Source organism: Python bivittatus, unplaced genomic scaffold (assembly GCF_059951505.1).
Source record: "Python bivittatus isolate LINGU-HERP-01145 unplaced genomic scaffold, Pbiv_v1 ctg000350_np1212, whole genome shotgun sequence".
NCBI classification, from domain to species: domain Eukaryota; kingdom Metazoa; phylum Chordata; class Lepidosauria; order Squamata; family Pythonidae; genus Python; species Python bivittatus.
Window position 1 is genome coordinate 3,338,750 of NW_028277074.1, and position 22,430 is coordinate 3,361,179.

General features: G+C 36.2%; 1 protein-coding gene across 2 annotated transcripts in view; it reads left to right on the forward strand.

Annotated features, from left to right (window-relative positions):
* EPHA3 (EPH receptor A3) overlaps positions 1-22,430 on the forward strand; it is a 229,741-nt gene that overhangs the window by 146,661 nt on the left and 60,650 nt on the right. For both annotated transcript variants that reach the window (XM_088144517.1, XM_088144518.1), the window contains exons 4-5: positions 18,041-18,196; positions 20,552-20,887. In XM_088144517.1, coding sequence (XP_088000643.1) covers positions 18,041-18,196; positions 20,552-20,887 — 492 coding nt within the window. The remainder of the gene's footprint in view (positions 1-18,040; positions 18,197-20,551; positions 20,888-22,430) is intronic.

Genomic DNA, 22,430 nt, shown 5'->3' on the forward strand with positions numbered 1-22,430 from the left:
ATCAAAAGCTGCTGAGAGATCAAGAGGAAGCAGGGTGGTTGTAGTACCTCCCATACCAGTTCCTTCAAAGGTCATTAATAAGTGCACTCTCTTTATGCCCTGGCCTGAAACATGTTGAAAATGTGTATGGATGTTCTACTTCTTCCAGGGCTACTGAAACTGTAGTCCAACTATCTTTTCAACAGCCTTAAGCAAAAAGGGAAATTTAGAGATTGAATTAAAATTTTCCAGAACCTTTGAGTCTTATGATGGCTTCTTGAGGAAGGGGCACACTAACATTTCCATCAAGGCTAGTGGAACTGTTCCTTCCTTGACTCCTCCTCCCAGACCTAACATGTCTCCTCGCTCAGGACACCTTCAACAACCAGGAGGAACATGGATCTAACAAACAGGTCATCACGATAATAGTTCCTAAGGCCCTGTCCATTTCCTTAGAAGTTACAGAATCAAATTCTTTGCAGATACCCAAGCAAAAAAGTTTTTTAGTTACCTCTACCAGAATTTCACAGAGTCCAACTCTGAGTGGATCTAAACAATTTTATCTATCAAATATGTAGCATATTCTTCACAGTGGTCCTGTAGATGTTCTTGTGGCCTATCCCTACTCAAGTCATTTACCAGTTATTTGCAGATGCAGAAAAATAGTTACATTTTGCCACTCTCATTGCTATGCCATATACTTAATATGGGCTGTTACTCATTTTTGGTCAGATACACTTTTCATCTTTCTCTGACTGCACTAAGTGTGTCTTCTGCCATTTTATCTCTAGGAGTTTCTCAGTAAACTAGGGATAGGAAGAAGTTGCACTGAAGCAGTCCAGCTCAAGGACTCCATGACATTCCAATTCCAAACAGAAACTAGAGCCTCAGTGAAATCCTCAGAAAAATCCCAGCCTCCTTCTGGACCACATCTGGGTCCATTTATAGCACAGGGCAGACTAATCTAATAGGTCCAACCTCCCTGCAGAGCAAACCCAAAAGCTATTGAAGAATGATAGCACTAACTATACATATATAGCACTAACTATATATAACTATAATGTCCTTAACCTTCAAAACATGTTGCAAGACAGAAAACAGAACATACAACCTATATGAGTCAAGCTCTGGATGATCTGGGTCAGATCCATGGTTGCCATGAATTCCCAGGCCACCTCCGACTCAAGGACACAGGATGGCAGGCTGCAGTTTCCTAGCGCTAACAGTCTGGAATACTCCACCACCAACTCTGTGATGCAGTTTAGCAGCTCAGGCAAGGAGGTCACTATGTAGCAAGGAAGTTAGTATAGCAACAACAAACCTAACTGCTCCCTAGAGTACAACTCCAACCACAGAGTCTCACATCCAATTATCTGCATCACAGAGCCTCTGAAAGCCATTAAGGCTTCCTAGGTAACATCTCCCCCTGCCCTGGGTTTCCAGCTGATGCCAGGTTCAAAATCTAGGTAAGCATATTTCAGAGATAGGGATACTCTCTCCTGGGTCTACCCAGGTCTTGACTATACATGTCAGATTGCTGCCTCATAATCAAATTGTGGATGAGGGAATTCTTCATATTGACTAACTGACTAACATTTAATTGCAAGGGCCAGAGATCAGGGCCTCTGATGATCCAGTAACCTAGTATCTGGGGTGAATACTGGGAGCAGAAGGCGTAAGATAAACACAGACACCACCTTCTCCACGAATGGCCTGTCTTCATATTCCCATCATATCTCCCTTTTCCACACACAGTCCTAATGTTAATGCCTCTCATGTAATTCATGTGATTTCTACAATGTATTTCCTTATAGAGTACATATTTATTGTCAGGAAATTTTCAGTCCTAACTAGAATGAACAAAAAAACAGTTCTATATTCACCTGCATATATATTATGCATAAGTCAGCTGGTACCAAATAAACCATTTCCATAATAATTTCTCTCTAGACATTTATGATTGCACTCCACCCTATATTCTCCTGCCATGGTTGAAATTAGTCAATAGATTATATAATATGTTCCACAACACTATATAATATATAATGCCTTTGAGTCAGTTTTTGACTCTTGGTGACTGCCTGGACAAGTTCCTGCAGTTTTCTTGACAAGATTTCAGAAGTGGTTTGCCATTGCTCCTTCCTGGGTCTGAGAGAGAGTGACTGGCCCAAGGTCACCCAGCTGGCTTTGTGCCTAAGGTGGAACTAGAACTCATGGTCTCCTAGTTTCAATATGCTATGAAGGAAAGGGAAGGAACTCAGTACAGAGATACTATTTTTGGTGGGAATCCCATGTTGTATATAATTTCATTGGTTGAAATTATTTCAGGGTATAATGCTATCATCAAGGTGATATAAACATATTCTCTAAGAAAAGCCTCAGATCTAAACCATCCAATTTATACCTTTATGCCCATATTGTTTACTGTGCTTTCTTTAGGTGAAGAAAAAGAGCCAGATTAGATTAAGTGTTCAGGTCATTACAGGATGGTGATCAATGAACGCTCATTATGTCATACTTTTTTTCATGGCACAAGGTGAGCATAGGAGTTCTTAATCAATTGCTTTGGCATGAGTATGTTTGTCCAGTGCCAGAACTATGGAAAACTGCCTTGATTGGGATGTCAGTAGAATAAATCATAGTAGCAGCAACATGATATCAGTGGAACATCATTTCACATTAGGTATGATTTAATATGATACTCCACTAATACATTATGACAGTGTCTAATAATAAGAACAGCCTTCATTTGCCAATTGAAATACTTTTTTTGCACTTAATTCTGTGCTTATTCTATTATCATTCCAGAACTTACTGTATTTAAACACCTCAGTTCTCCACATTGTTACCATGCTTATGGAGTGATTGAATTATCAGGAATATATTTTTATGAAATCAGTGTGATTTGTAATAGGAATATCGGCTGAGAAAAGGATTCATAAGTATTTTTAAATAGTGGAGCACTTCTACCTTATGTTCAGCAAAATGATGCCATTCAAAAATGAATGTTCTATTTATCCACCCAGTGTGAACAGATAAATTCTTTCTCAAATATTAGAAAAATAAAAACAATTATTTTTAAGTATGCATGACAAACATTAAAAGCTCAGCACAAGCAATGGCTTCCAATTTTAAAGATGGTAACCTTTAAAAGAATGTTCTTGAATCAAGCTCGGTTCCTGGTGAATAATGAAATATGTTCAGTTTTATTGGCAAAAGTGTGGGGGCCACTTTCTTCAGTCTGCATTGTTTTTCCAGCTTCCCAGTCTAGCCTAATAGTCTAGAGACTACTCTCTGATAGTCTCAGAGAAGTCCTACCCAGGCCCAACCAGGTTTAGCTTCTGAGGCAAGACAAGGGCTGCTATCTTTTTAAACAAAAATAGATAGTATGGTACAGGTACAATACTTAGAATGAGAACTGGTCTAGGGAAATGGTTAGATTGTTTTCCTAAAACTAGGGATACAAAATTCTCACTCAGCTTGAAGCTATTGGGTGACTTGATCTTGCATGATAACCTACTTTGCAGGTTTGCTGTCAGGATAAAATTGGAATTGGGGAATATCATGCTGGTTGCCTTAAACTCCTACAGGAAAACATTACATTATATAAAGCTAACAATGGAGGCAAACAAACATCAATAGTGGAAGTGTTCTTTGAGCCTCCACTTTTTCTATCAACTAAGTACAAGTGTTCAGGGAGATTTCTGAACATGTTGTGCATCATAACTATAAGTTACAAGGACAATGATTTAAGAATATGGGCTAAAAGATAAACTGCTGCAGGAAGTTTTTCATAATCATGAAAGGACCCAATACAATTCTGTTCACATAAACACTTCTTTCAGTTCCTAAATTAGCCTGTTTTCTGGTTCACATAATACATTGATCCATAACCCAAACAAGCAGGCTGGGTTTGCACAATACATTCAACTATAAAAAATGAACCATGGTTTACACTGACCAAACTCATAATGTTGTGCAAATGTAGCTGCTAGGTCTGTAGCAGCTAATTAATCTGAATAACTATGTTGTGAATACACAAATACCAAGGACACTCAATTCACACACACATCACACTTAACCTAATCAATCTAATAACCCAGTTATAACCTAGTCCAATAACCCAGTTATAACTCCTTACTATTGAATTTGCCAGCAGATATTCACACTAAACAGGTCAAAGGCTGCTATTTTAGGAAATACAGCATCTCAATTCGTTTAGGGCAATCTACCCAATATCCCATTAACATTACACCAGAAGAGCAGTAGGAAGGGTTTATTAGAAGTGGCCCTTTTCCCATTGGCCAGCCAGATAGTGGTGGACAAAGCTTAAGTACTGCAGAGATCAGAAAATATGTTCCGTGACTGGTGCAATGACTCTTTTTTAATGGAGCACTTTGTGATTCCTTGCTATCACTGCCTTTTTTCTTTAGAGGATTGGCTGGGCAGGACTTTGACACTACCCATTGTTGACTGGGCACACCAGGTTCATATGATTGCTAAGAGAAAGTAATACAAACAACAATTTGAATTAAAACTATCCCTTTCCTTCCCAGAACTGATTGCATTAGTGGGTTTCATTAACCTGATTAAGTCAGCTCCATTATACTATATGCCTGCACTGCACTATAAAGTCATTTAACTTTTCTCATTAAGTTGAATGAAACTGATGTTTAATCAACTGAATCTGCATCCAACAAAACACTCTGTTTTAGTTTAGCAAATTTAAAGCAGACCTGGATTGTTGAAATGTTAAATATTTTTAGCAGAAGTCTTAAACATGCTATTGAACAGCTACATTAAAGTAAGAATATGACTTTTTTTTATAGCTAATAAAAATGCTCCTCTATTCAAATGAGCATGTTACAGTTTGCTGACAGTTAAGTGGTGACACACTTAATGTGTGAAACATTTCCTGCTTTTGACATATGTCAGTATTATCCTATATACAGTTTTTGCAGGCACGAACTAACCTCACCCCATCAGATTCAATATCCTTTCATACAAACTTTAATACATAAAGTGACCTACTTACAAAGACTGTAGCAATTGTGATAGCTCTAGCAGAAGCTGTACATATTATAATGAATATCATGTCTATGGGAAAACAAAAGTAAGCACTTTCAAGTTTTTCCCAGAGCAGATATTTTACATTTGAATTTCCATCAAAATACTATCACCTGTGACTTAGTTTCATACTTCATTAATTAAACATTAAGCCAGGGTGCTACAGGAAAAGGGGAACAGACAAATGAAAAATAAGAACATTGTTCACAGTTCAGGACTGGAGCTCATGATTTGTCAGTGTTGCATTCCAGCATGCGAACACAAATAACAGAATTTTAGAGAAAAGACTCAGAACTTAAGGGAACTGGAGAGTTACATTCTGGAGCCCTGGATTTTTTATTTTTTTTTTAATGTGTGTGAAAAATCACAAGGAAAAGGTAGAAAGAAGGATGTTGTATGTTGGTCACCTCAGATCTTCCACTCTCCCATTCTTTTTTTATTTCAAAATACAGAATACAAATTAAATAAACAACAACCTACTTTCCACCCCCACCCCCCCAAGAACCAAGAATAATTATTTTTGAATATTCAGAGTAATTGGGACTAATGTATTTTATTTAAAATAAGGGGAAAATACAGAATGAGGTTCTTTTACTCCACTGCTTGAGTGAGCAGCCCATATCTGTCTTTAGTCTTTGGACTATAGTAGCAAAAGTCAAAACAATTAACCAGTGGAATAATCATTCTCATTCTCTTCTTCCTCAAAACCATGGAAAATTTCAGTGTCACTGGCTGATGACTCTACAGCTATAGAGGGTATATGTACATTTGCAAGTGGCTGTTGATAGTGCTCTCCTCAGTCTTGGTTTGTAGAGGCCAGTAGGTGTCTTTACACATTTGCAAAGCAGCTTCCAATTGCCTTTTGAATTTGAAGTTGCAGTCCATTGGGTGATCAGGTTCAAATACTTCGTCTGTCAAAGAGCCCCAGCTGATGGAACTTGCATTTCAACAATTGGACGATTTCTTGAACAATCCCGATCCAGTGCAGGTGAAGGCAGATCACAAGGTTTTGGATCATCTGCAGAAGGTACAGACTCTTACTCAGTGTCAGATCAGATGGGCACAATTCTTCTTCTGCTTCAATTTTTGCATCACCTGTGTTCCTACCCACAAAATAAACTACCAGATGCCCTATCACACAAACCTTAATTTGACATTCCCTTGCTATTCCTCCCTTCCACAATTTTGAAATCTGACAATTTTGCACCCATCCCCCCACCAAGAAGGTACATTCCAGAGATGCTAGGATGAGGAGGCAAACGATGGATCTGTTGGAACAGATTTGCTTACTACAACAAGATCCATATGTCAGGTGTCTAATCAATGAGCTCCAGCGAGCCCCAGAGATGGATTCTTCTCTTTTCTTTGTGATTGAAAGACCACTGTTTCACAATGTATATGTTCCTCTTCCTTTCAATGAAGACATATTACAACTTTTCTAGGACACAAGACTGCAGGACTGCTCAAAACATTTCATCTTTTCCTCAGAGAGTTCTGGGGGCCAAATGTAAGAGTAGATGTCAAAGATGATGTGTCATCATGTTATGTCTGTTACTGGGCCAAGGCTTTCACCACTAATCCAGCCAGTTTCTCCACCCACTCCTCTCTTTCATAGGAGCATCGAACATAGCTTCCCTGGATTTAATAACTAATCTTCGGATGTGAAAAGTTACATATTTTGGGGATAGTAGACCTGTTTATCAAGATGGCTCATTTTATTGCATGCACGGGGTTACCATCTGCTCTGGAGAATACACACTTCTTTCTATACCACATTTTCCAATACAGGAGCTTAATTAATTATGTGATCTCACATCATAGATCTCCACATACATCCAAGTTCTGGAATGCACACTTCCACTCACTGGATATTCATATTTGTTTGTCATCAACTCATCACCCAGAATCAAGTGGATAATAAAAAACAACTAATGCTATGTTGGAACAATATTTGCATTGTGATGTTTCCTATCAATAGGACAACAGGCCTGACTTATTGTCATTTGCAGAATTTGCATATAGCAACTCTGCATTCTTCTATTGTCATGTCTCTCTTTCAAGCAGTTTATGGCTATATTCCCCATCATTTGCCCTCTAAAACTCCTACCTCTACAGTTCATGAAGCCTCTGATTTTCTGCAAGAGACAAGTAGTGCATCTCCTATGAAAGGAACAGTTAAAATTGGCCAAGGCTGTATAGGCAAGAAGATGCCTTGTTTCCTGCCATATTGGTATCAGCAGTTGCTGTTGCCAGGCAACAAGGGGGACACATCCCAGCTTTGTCTGAATCTTCCATGTCAGACTTGTCTTTTGACCTTGACAAGCTGCCTGGCTTGTTTTCACAGGGAGGAGACTCTCTGTGAAAAACAGGAAGTGGCTGATGGGGAAGGTGGTGTGATGGATGCTGGTTTGGCTTAGAAAAGAGAAGAAGAATGTATGGATAGTATATTTGACTCTAGGAGGGTATAAAGTGTGGGAAAGAAACTGAAAGCAACTCTGCTTTGATTGTGTTAGGCATAAGTTGAAGCAGAGACAGGCTTTAACGGGCTCTCAAGACCCAGTTCCACATTAAAATACATTCCAAGATTCCCAGCAATTCCTGTTTCTTGCTTACGTTGAAGGGCTAATAATTCCTGGCAGTATAACTTTCTGAAGCTTCGAATAGTCATATATATGCTGTCCAGTGTTATACTAATTGTGGACTATATATAACAAATGACTGAACTGAAATATTCATTGAAACTAGTTGCCTAATAGTTTTGTGAAAAATATAAGTAATTAATTTTACATCTATATGCGGTGATTCTTCAGCCATTTTAACCAGTTCAATCTTAAACCTGCTGTGACAAGAGGCCTTATTTTATTTTATTATTGATTTCTGAAGCCACTTTCAAAAACTATATGGTATGGTAATGCAATTACATTAAAAATTTCAAAAGCCTAGTTAACTCGAATATGAAACTACTATGAAGAAATGATACTTTGTTATTCCCATAGGGTGAAGTTATCTCTTACATACACATAATTAATATGTCTGCTGGCAAAAGTTATTCAAGAACGAGAAAGGTCTGCTTCTGTTGAATAACCTGACCTGGACTACAGCCAATGTAAAAAACACTTGATTAAAATGTTAACATCATAGATTAGTATAAAATACAATGTGTGCAAAGTAAATGGCAGAAATTTACTCATGGATGAGATTTAAAACAGATTTTCCTCTCTAACAGCTTGTTCAAAGGTATCATATATATGATGATAACTTTATTTTGGTCAAGGACCAGCTTAAAACAAGATATGACAAAATGTAGCCATGCAAATATAAAATACTTAGGTACAAATAAAATAGTGCAGCATTGTTGTCTATTAACAGTAAGACTATGAACTAAAATGTATGGAGTCCTTGGGGTTCTCTGAGCTTGGTTCTTTTCTTGCAAATATTTCATTACCCAGCTAGGTAACATCTTCAGTGCTAAAATGGGATGGGGTTTGCTCTCTATTTATGTGCTGTGGCCTGCCTTGCCAGTGCTGGTAAGGGTGGGGGTTTTGTTTTGCTTCTCTGGTAGTTCTTTGATTGGCATATGTTTGCTGCTTGATTGTGTGCCTGTTGGTAACCTTTGCTTATCTGGGTGATGATTGCTGGTGATGGTTGCTGGTGATTGATTGCTGGTGAGGTGATCTTCTGATCTTTTGTCTCTTTTGAATAGTATGTAGATGCTGTTAATCTCTATGTGTCTGTTAATTGCTGCCCTGTCTGAATGCCAGGCTTCCAAGAATTCTCTTGCATATTTGGATTTAGCTTGGTCTAAAATGCTGACAGTTCCCAATTAAAACCATGGTTGAGTCTGTCCATGTGTTGTGAGGAATTTCACAATTACCAACATGTATTCACCTCTATTGGTACTAAAATGTATACTTAAAATTAGATAAGAGGAAGATGAACCATAAAATTAATTATAAGTGAATTCCAAAACATTTATAGTGCAGTACATTAACAGTCTAAAGATAAATTACACTATAGAATCTAAGTATCTAAAATATTGAAAGTAAGCTGCAATTAATAATTTATTTGTGCATAACCAATTTAATTCACATAGACCAGAGGTCAGTTATTTGCAGCTATGGGAACTTTATTAAATCTCCCATATAAGTGTCATGAGGCCAAATGTTCATACTGTATATGGCACTGAAGAAAAGGTTTTGTTGAAATGGTAGATCAGCGAATTGATGCATTTAGCTGGTTTTCACATCAGGAAGTTAAACTGTACTTGGACAGATTTGGGGATGACATTTTGTTGTTGTTGCTGTTCTGATATTAAATCTCTAAAAACCTTTTCCTGATAATGCTCTTAATCTGAATACATTTCTGGAAATATAGGAAATGAAGAGAAAACCACATCATTCGGTCCAGGAGAACTGAAATTTATCAGACAGAAAAAGTGGGATAAACACATTTGGAAAATCATAGTATTTAGCCATTAATTAAAAATTAATAACCAGGCTCTTACCTCAATCCTCATTTGGTTTTAGCCTCATTGATTATATATTTTGGAGCTTGAAACATGGTTCTTATGAACTTAGTATTATTTCCATTAATCCAGAGTTTGGAAAAGGGCCTAACTAGGAACCAAATGGAACTTAGATAAGGATTTGTCTAAATAGTTTCAAAGCTATTGAAATGCTAGAGATACAGTCCCTACCTTTTGTGTGATTTTTTTAGAATAGTTGAACTTTTTTTGTGTCTACAAGACCACAAAGTCAATATATGCATTCCATGAGCTTGAGTCTTGAAAGATCACACCAAGAAATTTAACAGTCCTCACTTGCCCTCCTATTACCCATGAAACTTTCTTAAATGCTTTAGCAAATAACATTATTTTAGTGTTTATTTATTTTCAAGGTGATTTTCCCTGAAGTAATGCAGGGAAATTAACTGTGCATCTGAAGCCATTTAAAGTCCTATTATAATGGCTATATCATCTCCATAAAGCAGAAATGGGATATCCTTGTGAAATATATAAAGCAGAAATGGGACATTCATATACTGTATAGGTGTGAAGAAAGAAAGAACTAGGATACCTTCCAGCCCTACTTGCTAAAGTACAGGGATTGGATTTGATAATAGGCCTTCATAATACCCCTAGACTCTTTGTGGATGTTCAGATTAAGAACAATACCAAGTCCCCTACATTTTTCCCATGAAAGAGGTCTCAAAATTGAGTCAAATGTTGATTTGAAATTAGTGAAGGCCACATAAAGAGGGGCTTCTGGTTTTCTACTGTATTTCTTTTTTTAAAAAATACTTTTTATTAAGGATTTCAACAATACCAGAAGATATTACAAACTAATATTTTTAAAAAAAAGGTAAATAGAAAAGAAATACAAGGTACAAAAAGAAAAAAAAAGAAAAGAACTAGAAAAAAGAATATTTAAGGAAGTGACTCCCAATCTTCTTTCCAACAAGTATAAGCAAATTTAGTATTTCCTCACTCCCTGTAAAATTATATACATAAACCACTTCTCCCCATAACCTCCCCTCCCTTTCCATTTGCAAATCCCAAAATCATTGTCATTTCTGTCCAGGTATTGGCAAAAAGTCCATAAAGGGTTTCCAGGATTTTATGGCAGTATTTTTTATTTTACCCCTGATCAAACAAGTCAACATTATATTCCTTTTTTTATTATTATTTCTAACAATCTTAATCTTTAATTCATCAGGTTGCTGTCACAGAATTAAATCTCCAATTTAAATGTTCTTCATTCTGTCTCAAATATTTCTTCAAAACTTTAGAAACCCTCTTTTGTAAATCCATTAATAAATCTTTGTCCAGGTCATTTTTTCATTTCTTCGCTTATTTGTATTTGCACTTTAACTGTATCTCTATGTTATAATCCACAATTTGTTTATTTTCCAATATTTCTATATCAGCTGGAATTTGTTTCTCTCGATCTGTAAATTCTTCCATATTATTCTCTTTCTTATCTTTCATTTCCTCTTTAGGATCTTCTTCAAGAAATGCATTAGCAGATGTGGCAATTATTGCTCTGTTTAACTATAAATTTCTCTCCCAATTCTTCAAAGTTCCTTTGAAATGTCTCAAATGTTAAACTTTAGTCCCCTCTAAATTTCTAACTGGATTCTGTCCAATTTCTACAGAATCTCAGATTTCTTTGTTTCTTCATATTCAGATTTCAACCAATCATCTCTTTCCTGGTGAATTAAACAATTTAGGTACCCACAAATATATTGTTTTATTAATTTTATTATTTCAAAAATTCTTCCGGTCCCTTAACCCATTTAAAACTTCCTTTAATTAGCTTTTTGCCTTTTGTTTTATATTCTTTGAGTTCTTTAAACTGCGAATTATTTTTTCCTCTATTAAGGGTTGAAGTTTTATTCATCAGATAGTTTTTCAGACTTGTTGCTTGGAAGTCCTCTTTTAACTTTGAAATAATTGTAAATCCAAAAGTGTTTAGAAAGTGAGGTTGATGAACCCAGTGTCCTTAAAGGCTCTGCTGCAGTTGAGAGCTTCATGGCTTCCCTTGTCTCCTGGGTTGTTTAAGATTTGGTAAAAGAAATATGCAGTACTCATTCTACTTAACGCATACGGTTTGTGTCTGTGGAAAGTATCTATCTTAGATTGTTCTACTTTAAAGTGGGAGTATCTGAAGTGTAGAGGGAAGGAACTTAGGAAGCATATGTATTAGAAATAAATCTAGAATTTAACTCTATGAAAGTGGAGACATGAGACAAATTTATACCAAAAAATTGTGGTGGATTTAATTTTGTTTAGTATAAATGTAAAGTGGCAGATAGTCCACTTTATATTTATACTAAATATAAAGCGACTTTAGCTAAGGCACTGCTTTGATCAAATCACATTCTTGGGAACAGAAGTCCTTTTTAAACACTATCTTTCCACATTCAGCTGAACATTCCAGCATCGGAAGGCAACCCCTTCCATTTGTAAAGCTGTGTTGTGATGTACATGAACAGCAGCTGTCACTGAGTAGAGTGCAGATGTTTGCTACAGGAAGCCTTTATATGCTTTGCTAATGAGAGTTCCAGCTCCTGTGGAAGCTTTCATATACTGTATATATGAAAGCTCCATGCTGCAGTTAGTCAGGCTGTGCCCATGAGCAACAAGATGTTCACTAATGATGCGGTTTGACTTTGCAGAAGATAGAGACTGCTGAGTTCTGTTCATAATGTAAGTCTCAGGAGCATTTGGTTCCTCCCAGGAATATTGCTGATTCAGAGTCTATTGAAAAGATTAACAATTTCTCACTCAGTCTTGTGTGCTTTCTATCTCTATCTCCAACTATCCTATTCAATTTTCATATTCCCTCCCTCCCTCCCTCCCTCCCTCCCTCCCTCCCTCCCTCCCTTCCTTCCTTCCTTCCTTCCTTCCTTCCTTCCTTCCTTCCTTCCTTCCTTCCTTCCTTCCTTCCTTCCTTCCTTCCTTCCTTCCTTCCTTCCTTCCTTCCTTCCTTCCTCTCTCTGCTGGAAAAATGCACAATTTTCATTCTACCAAATCTAATATGTGGAAGGCAAATAGGAAGGATATCATGCTAATGTAGTTCAAGTAAAGGTGAGACCAGTCACAGCTTAATCATTGCCAAAAGTTGTGTAATATGCATGGAAAATCATTGTTTTACATATTATTTGTATAAAATGTGACATATTTCTGAAGAGTTTTTACAAATAAACAGATTTTGTCACTTTCTTTATGCATTATACTTCTGAAATATGCCTTTCATAAATAGTTGTAAGTTATAAGTTTTTAGTGCTTTACACAAAGAGTAATAACAGATACAAATATAGGTTAATGACATGAAACACTGCAAGATAAACAAGATGACTTCCTGAATTAACTATTCCACGTTGACTTATTTGTACGAGGTCAAAGTAGCTGTTTATTTGTGAAATGAGGCATGTGGTATGATCTAACAGGAACTCCATTCTTGATGTTCTAAGAAGGCATACAATACTTAAGGCAAAGTTTACAGCATTTCAATGTGCAGGGATTGAATGTTTTTAGACATTAAGCTTAGTAGACAATGGACATCATGGTCAAAATGATCTGATGTTTCCTTCTATTGTTTCCTTACTATATATGTATATTTAAGGAGGGATGGGGGGGGGGGAGGCAGCTACAGTAATTGAAAGGGCAGAGTCTGGAAAACAAAAGGAATCGTTCCCAGGAAGACAAAGTGTCCTCAGCATCCTTAGGACAGCCTTCTTATCTCATTTAGATGACTATACATTTAATCTTTTATTTACAAGTGTAACTCTTTGTACATTTCATGATACTGATAAAATGGCAAAAATAGAGACTTTCTGATCTCTATAAAGGATGGAGCAAAAAAAGCTACATCCTGGGATAAAAGTTCTGTGAGAAAATGAACTTATTTTTCCTGTAACTGATATGCTTTATTATATTGCAAAAGAACTAATAGGATACAAAAAGAAACCAATTTTCTAGATACTCCAAATGACTGTGCCCTGGATCAACAACCAAGAAATGAGATGCAGTACTGGACGTCTAGTGCCATAAACTTTTAAAGTCCAGGGCCTAAAAGTTATTGAGCCAATTAGAAGCATGGATCATAATGAGATAACCTTTAACATGCATGTAAATAGTCATTTACTGAAACGGTCTGACAAAATCAATTTGGCTTCAGAAGAGCAAACTTTACCAAAATAAGGGATTGGTGAAAAGAATGTTTAAAAACTGAAGTAATAAGGTAAATCATTTCCAGAATGCTGGGAGATTATTCAGAATGAGATTAGCTGAGATTCAGTAGCATTACAGTTTAAAGTATATCTCATACCACAGCATCAAGGAGGATACCAGAATGGATAATTATCAGTTCAGAGATGTTAATAAATGCAACAGTTTGAATTAGTGGCAATTACGACTTTATGAAACCAATGTCAAAATGTAATTATATTTAATTTAAATCTATTGATTATTGGACATTAGGGCAACTAACAGTCTAATTCAGACATTAATCTAAGTTTACCAGATAAAAAAATGGAAAAGAAGAAATCCAAGTTCCTTAAAAGTTCTAATGATAGTAGAATAAAGTACCTTATCTATGTTTTATTCTAACATGATTAGGATGTTATTCTAACATGATTAGGATGCTTAAGGATGCCAGCTTTAAGTCGTCATTCAGGATAAATTTTTGTTCACAAAATCACATCTCCACATTATTAAAATCTCAAAATGGTGGTAAATTTATTCTTTCATCTCTTTTCAAATAAGATGTTGGCAAACTTGCATCTAATTTGATTAGAAAAAAAAAATCCTTCCACCTGATTCTTTTTAAAAATATTGAAAACATTTATTGTCTTTCTGATGGAAAATAATTTGGAGATTGGTACTTCAGGCAGCATCATTAGTATGAGAGATGAACTTTTAAACTCAGTGGAATTTGCTGAATAAACATTGATATGATAGCTGGATTTGATGTTTCTTAAATCAAAACCCGTTTATTGCTTTTTCAAAACCCCCTACTTAAAATAAATCATGGCTTAACATGTTGTGGTTTTGACTAAGGTGAATGAGTGATCCAACCTTTCAGAGTTTATTTAACAAATCATGGATTAAAAATATAGACTTCAGTGAAATGGGAACTGAAGGGATCTTAGGGGTTGAGCAGTAGGTGTAGTGCATTTTTTAAATCCACTGCTTAGTTCCTAATATAAATTAGGCTTAAAGAATATATATCTAAAAACAAATGAAAACTATATTCACAGCTCTTTTAAAAAAATAATAAAAAAGAATATAAATGTCTTAGTCTTTTTCTTTGAAAACTAAATCTAAAATATACTTTATATGAGCAAAGATAATATGGCTCTGTAAACAGGGAAAATAAATAAATCCATGTTCCCTCTTTCCGAGAAGAAATGTATTTCTCAATAAAGGTTACCATCCTTCCTCCATCCTTCATGATGTTCAAGAAAGAGAAATGTGTGGCCACCTTTTCATTCACTTTCCAAGATTTAATTTACAATGTAATTGCTGGGTTTATTTTCCCCCCTGAGAGTTGTAGCGCTGAATAATCTTATTTTCACTTGACATACCAAGATAGAAGACGTGTAAGACAGGCAGGGTGGGGAGAAGAGATACAAATCAGACTCTTCCACGAGGGCTTGCTGGGACAGCAGGCTTCTAAGTAGCTCATTTGCTTCATAACTGCTATCTTCATAGCACTGTAACTGAGCCATGCAGAAAACACGAAGAGATTACAAAGTTTTTGCCTCTAGAGACAATAAGCAGACTAATCTGACTTTGTAGTGATGTTTCCTATTAAGTTCTGCTGCAGGGTTTCCCCCCTTGACTTCATTAACTGAAATCTGTTGGCTTCCTGGTTCTTGCATCTGCCTCTGTCCATAATTTCTTTAGGTGGGCATTCATAAATATAAAATTATTGCTATGACACTTTCAGTCCTCAGAAGAGCTCTCAGGAGCTTGTAACATTATACAATACAGTGCTTGGGGGGCGGAGGGGAAACAACCACAATCCCAAGGAAATTATAACATAGACAAATGTAAAATAAGTCAAGACTGTCTCACTTAAAATGCTAAAATTTAAGACTGATGGGATAAAAGGGATTTTATTGCCCACTAAAGTCACAAAAATGGCTAAACTGGAGCATGCTTAGGTGGGAGTTACAGTCTCAGGATGCCACAATTGAAAAGGACTTGACTTACTTCTAGTAATGGTGGACAAAGGCTTGGGATAATGAAGGTTTAAGCATGTATTACTTAAGGATTAGCATTTATCTGTGGGAGCTTTTTCTTTCTGGAAATAACTCCAATGAAACAGTCTTATTTTTCATACTATGTAAAAGTCAGAGGACTAAGTAGGAACTAAGGGATGTGTTTGTGTGTGTGTGCTTAAATATGTTTATAGATCACAAAAATGGTTTTGATGAGGAATGGTCATTTTTCTGGTGAAGAATTCGTATGAAAGGCACAATCAAACTGAAGCCAGTAAAATTAGCTGTTATCACAGGATACATAATTCGGTTAATAAATAAAGGAGAGTTTATGGTCACTTAACAAGAGGCAATGGCAGACTTCCAGCCACTGTGGCTGTATGCCCATCCCCAGGATTTACCCATTATAAATACTGTATTCTAATGAAGTGTAGTGGCATGCAGTTACTTGCAGATTATGTCATTCTCACTTTTCACTTTGTATTAACATGATGTGAGGTGATTCTGACACAGTCTGGGCAATGAGAAAGACTAAAGGAACATGCCAATGTTAATGAAACACCACCTCCTGGAGTTTGTCACTAACAGATTATAAAAGCTAAGGCACCATCCACAGCAGCGTCTGTAAGTGCAAGAACCATATACTGAGAGATAATTTAATTTTGACCAGAAAAAACTCATTGTGCTTTTGCTTATTTTCAGAACTATATAAGCACTTCATTGTTCACATTTTGTTATGGTTACTATGGCTTGCTTACATATACTATGATCAAACCAAAGTAAGCTGGAACATCTGCAAATGTAAGACTTTGCTAGAGAGTGGAATTCATGATCAAGGACCCCTATAGAACCTAAAAGTCAAAGCAATTCTGAAAATATAGAATTGATTATTTTCTTCAATTTGAACACATTCTTTTAGTAATGGTGTAAGCATTCCTAGTTTACAAGTATCTTAACTTTCTAGTTAAAAATTATATCCTCTTCTGCCCACCTCATTCGGCTTCTGGCCACACATTGTTTTTACTTTCCCAGCATAGGAACAGATGGTGATAGAGTGTCCTCAAATGTTAATACTAATGTTATTTTTCAGTTTGAACCCCTGTGTATTTATGCATTTATTTTATTTATTCAAACTGGATGCTGCCCAACAGCAATCTACTCTGCTTTATTATTATAGAGTCATTCAAATGGTTGATTAGCTATACTTAGTAAATTTGAAAGACTGCAAGCTAAGAAATCTTTGTGTTTTTAGGCTTCGGGGATGGCATTACAAATATAATCCAAATTTTATCTGGAAAGTAATATTTTTCCTTATAAAGTAGGTTGGGATAATTTTTGGTGGCCAAGACCATTTTTAATTATTTATAGGTAAAGCAAGGATCAAAATAATAATAGTGATAGATATGGACCCATATGCAGATGTGCTAGGTCAGGATGAAAATATATGAGGCTTTTCTGTTCCTTTTAAAGCTATGATAATTTAGGCTTGTGTATGCCCCCGCCTCAAAATGGCAGAAAACTGAAAGTCGGCAGTGCAATAGGAAGAGGTTTCTCAAAAGACCAGTTCTGTAGCTTTATGTTGTTATAACCCAGAAAAATAAGGTGGTATTCCTGAATAAGGAATAAGGTGGTATTCCTGCAATGCCTGCAGCATCTGTTTCTTGACCAGGCCTACCTCAAAGGACCAACACTTCATGCATGCAGAGACCTGTTAGAGGTCTAGATAATCTGCCATCTCTTAGTCTGGGCAGCCCACTGAACAAGAGACAGTCACAGTTTGCATGTTCTAGACCTGACTGTTAGGAATATAATACCTGTTTAGACCATTGGCTTTTCTAAGTCAGTATTGTAATGGCAGTGGATGTACTGGTTTAGACAATAATTCTCTGCCCTCCCTGAAAATGTCAGAGATTGGACCTGATTTCTTACACATGCAAAGCATGTGGAATGTACTCTCCAGATTTAGACCTGAAATCCTAGCATTGATTAGGAAAAGAAAGGAAGGGTTAATGTAAGGCCATGATTTTTGTGCAGTCTAGAAAGCATAGTTTAGAATTAATATGCTTTGCTTAGAGTTAGGCAAAATCATAATGGAAATATACTTTGATGTACTAAGAGCAAGGCAAATTGCCACTTTTCCTCAAACAATATATGCTGTTTCAATCTGGACTTTCAGTTTCCAGATTGAATCCTTCATTTTCCCTCCCAGCAAAGAATAACAGAACTTTAATATAAGGAATTATAAGCAATTACTATTCTTTTACAGCTTGCCGACCAGGTTTTTATAAAGCCTTTGCTGGTAATGTTAAATGTGCTAAATGCCCACCTCATAGTTCAACAAATATGGAAGGTTCTTCAAACTGCAAGTGTGAGAAGAACTACTTTCGATCTGAACGAGACGTTCCATCTATGGCTTGTACAAGTGAGTAACCTTATTATGATGAAAAAGAAATATGTCCTTGTCTGTCAGTCTTTCTTATAGGTATGCATTTTAGAGCATTTCCATATCATTAGCATTTCCAGTCTAATCCTTCATAAAATATCTGAAACCAACCTTTAGTATCTTTACTTGTATATAGTACACAGAGAAATACAGAAAACTTTATGAACCAATCAGTACTACTTTCTTCCCCCCAGCTGGCCAAAAGAAGAATGCTAGGAGTATAAGACATTTCTTGCCCCATGAGCTACCCCACTCCATGCCAAAAGGATTAAAATAAATTTGAATACAAATTTAATAAATAGTGTATGCCCCTTTATTCATATCAAACAAAAGCATACAAATACATGTTTATTTATACAATATATATTTATCTGATAGTTTACCCTAATCTATGTATCTATGAGTAAGATTGCTTTGAATAAAACCTATGTGAATGAAGGTTGATTATATCAAATATAAATAAAAGCACTGTAATCTTCCAAAGGCTTCCCAACCATTTTGCCATCATACTTACATTGTAGCTAAAATCCCCAATAGGTTATGATAGTGAAATGAAAGGATAATGGCAATTTTGTAATCAAGATCAGAGATTCCTGTGATTACTGGTTTGGGAAAAGGGGTGAGGAATAATTTCTAAACAGGAAAATGCAAACTCCTGGAAGTCAGTGCTTACAGTCTATAAAGAAGGATTCCTCAACCTCAGCAACTTTAAGATGGGTGGACTTCAACTCCCAGAATTCCCCAGCCAGCCATGGCTAGGGAATTCTGGGAATTGAAGTCCACCCATCTTAAAGTTGCTGAGGTTGAGGAACCCTGGTATAAAGGAGACAGGGAAAGAGAGAGAAATGAATGGCTTGAACACAGGAACTAGGAGGTTCCTGCCAATTGGAAAACAGATCTCCAAACAGATATTCCAGTACAACAGTTAACAGTAAAATACCAGCTTTGTGGCAGTTTCCAGTAAACAGAAGCATGGCCAGAAGCAAATAAATCCAATGCCTCAAAGCAGTTAATACTGTGGAATCAATCCGGCCCAGAGACAATCTCTATGGGATATAAAACAATGATATGGACATGTCTTCAATCTGTATTTCTGCTTTAGTTCTTTTTACAGTTAAAAAAAAACTTGAAAAAAGGAGATTTTTAATTATAACTCTATACTTTTCAAAATACTATGTTTGCATGTTTAACCACCATCACCATCATTACCATTACTACTTGTATTCCAATATTGTTATTATTATTATTCACAGTAGCATTATTATAACAACAATTTTAGCACAGGAAGTTATATTAGACTCATTTCCAATCATATAATTGCTTAATTGTTCCTATTTCTGGGTGTAAGAATTGGCATTCACTCATTGTGCAAATTCAGTCATAGTCCTTTGTGGAAACCTAATGTTGAGCCTAGGAATCTGTGTTCAAAAACCGAATACCTAGAATTAAGGTCTGCATTTTATTAAGGCTGTACAAAGCTTTGATGGATGATTGGATTCACATGGTTTGACTGATTCCACCACCGAGTCAGATCAGTGAAAAAAGCAACCCTTTTTCTTACTGAATTGGAACAGCTGTGCTGTGTACATTTTATTGGTCCTTCCCATGGTCTTCTGCACACAGCCTGTACACGTGCATAAGTCACTAACTTCATAATGGTGACTAGCGAAAGAGGATTAACCCTCGCCCCCACTTTGATATTTCACAAGGCTGAATATGTGGCCATTGATGCTTCAGATGCTATGGCGCATTGCATCAGCTGGATACTCAAAGCAAAGCATTAAGGCAGTGCATACTTCTACTGGCTTGCTTAATGCCTTAATAAAGTACCTTATATGGCTGTACCTAATTTTTTTATTGCTTTACTGATTTCTGCTAAAACTAATGGGTAAGAAAAGCAAGATGATAGATAGATAGATAGATAGATAGATAGATAGATAGATAGATAGATAGATCTGATTCTAGATTTTAATTTTATTTTTGGACTATTTTCGAGTGTATATGGCTAGCATAAAATAGGTTTCAATGCTGCTGTATTTATTCATAGTCATAGCCTGAATGTTAGTTAATTTGTGGAAGGATTAAAGTCAGTCATTTTAATATGCATATGCATTAAAATGCACCCACAAACATGCACACAAAGTTGGTTAATATCTCTTAAAGTGAGAGAGAATATATAATATATAATCTTCCTTTAGGGATATAAAGTAGATCGTAAAACCATATGGCAGTGACATTGTTAAAAGCATGCTTGAATCACTATTTCTTGAACAGAATTCGAACAGGATAAATAATTATTATTTTATTTCTATTCCCTTTTCCCATATCCCATAGGACCACCTTCTGCTCCCAGAAATGTTATTTCTAATATCAATGAAACGTCAGTCATCCTAGACTGGAGCTGGCCTTTGGACACAGGGGGCAGAAAGGATGTCACTTTCAACATTGTATGCAAGAAATGTGGAGGAACCAGTAAGCTCTGTGAACCCTGTAGCACTATAGTAAGATTTCTTCCTCGTCAGATGGGGCTCACTAACACCACTGTGACTGTAGTGGATCTCCTGGCTCATACAAATTATACTTTTGAGATAGATGCAGTTAATGGAGTATCTGATTGGAGTCCCTTGCCAAGACAATTTGCTGCAGTCAGCATTACAACCAATCAAGCAGGTGAGTATTGAAATTCCATTGTTATTTTGCTATCTCTGCCAAAGAAGTATTCTAGCACTTGCAGTATCCTTCATCCCTGTGCCTATTATCTCCTTTTGCTTAGCCTCTAAAGCACCCTTCTTTTCATTTTCAAGTAAGTAGAATGGTAGCTATATTGAAGGCAGGGATCTTAGCATTATAGGTGATTACAAGTGGAATGTGAGTCAGCAATGATGTCGCTGCAAAAAAGGCAAACACAATTTCAGGCTCCATCAATAGAAGCATGGTTTCCAAATATAGGAAGTAATATTTCTACTCTGTTCTTCGTTACTGAGGCCCTACCACAAATATATGCCAGGTTCTGACTTTAAGAAGGGTCGAGATAAACTTGAACAGAATATTCTTTGAAGAATAGTAACAAGGATGGTTAACATACTGTAAACTAAGTTTTAGGGATGCTGATCAAGGGAATTAAATGCTACATTTAGCATTTATATGAGAAAATTTGAACATGGAATGAAATTTGTGTTCGTTGCTCAAGTCACTGTTTGTGACCCTGATCACTATTTCTCCAGGAATGTTTGTCAATAATTGCATCTTTGAGTTATTATTTCATACTTCTGTCATCAGTGAGAGCATCACTTCAGTCAACTTCTTTTTCAGTTATCTTAATTTTTTTTTTCAAGCATTAAGGCCTTCAGTGATTCCTGCTGTTGCTTTAGCTTCTTTATTACTGTCAGTGTGAAACCTCCCAAGTAGCAAATGTTTATTCGTGGCTAAGTCATACATTTTTGAATCTAGGAACATAAAATCTAATATCAGTTCTTTTCCACCTATTTGCATAGGGTTGGCATTGCCTGTTGCACAATCATAAGTTGATTAAATAAGTTGAATGTATACAATTTGGGCATTTTCGCAATTCCAAACTATTTCGTTGCTTCTTACTGTGTTTCAATTGATCATAATGCACCCATGTTTTTAGGGTAAGTGGAGTTTGTTATGATCTGCACAGTTGAAAGCCAGCTTTAATATAATCAATAAAGCAAAAATAGACATGCTTCTGGAATTCCATTGCCTTTTGCATTGTCCATTGGAGTTACCAATATGGCACCTGCTTCTGCCTCTTCTGAGTCCAGCTTGTTTATCTGGCAATTCTAATTCCAAGTTCTGTTTTATATGAGATAAGTGCAATTACTTGGTAGTTTGAACATTCTTTAGCACTGCAATTTGTGGTACAGGTTTTCTAGTTCCTTTGCACTGCTTATAGCACTTTAACTGCATTATCTTGCAAGCTTTTAAAGAATACAGCTGGTATTTAATCAACTCATGCAGCTTTGTTGTTAGCAATATGTTCTAAAACCCATCAAATTTCACTTTCTGTTGTGTCTGTCTCTAGTTCAGTGATCAAACCTTCATAGTAACAGTTTCTTGCTTTGTTTTCTTGGGGAGGGTCACGGTGATGGTACAGTTCTCCCACATATTTGTAACATTTCTCCTTCATATCTATTTCTCCAATAGATCTTTGTCCTCTTTGTCTTTTATTGTGACCATCTTTGTACAAAAA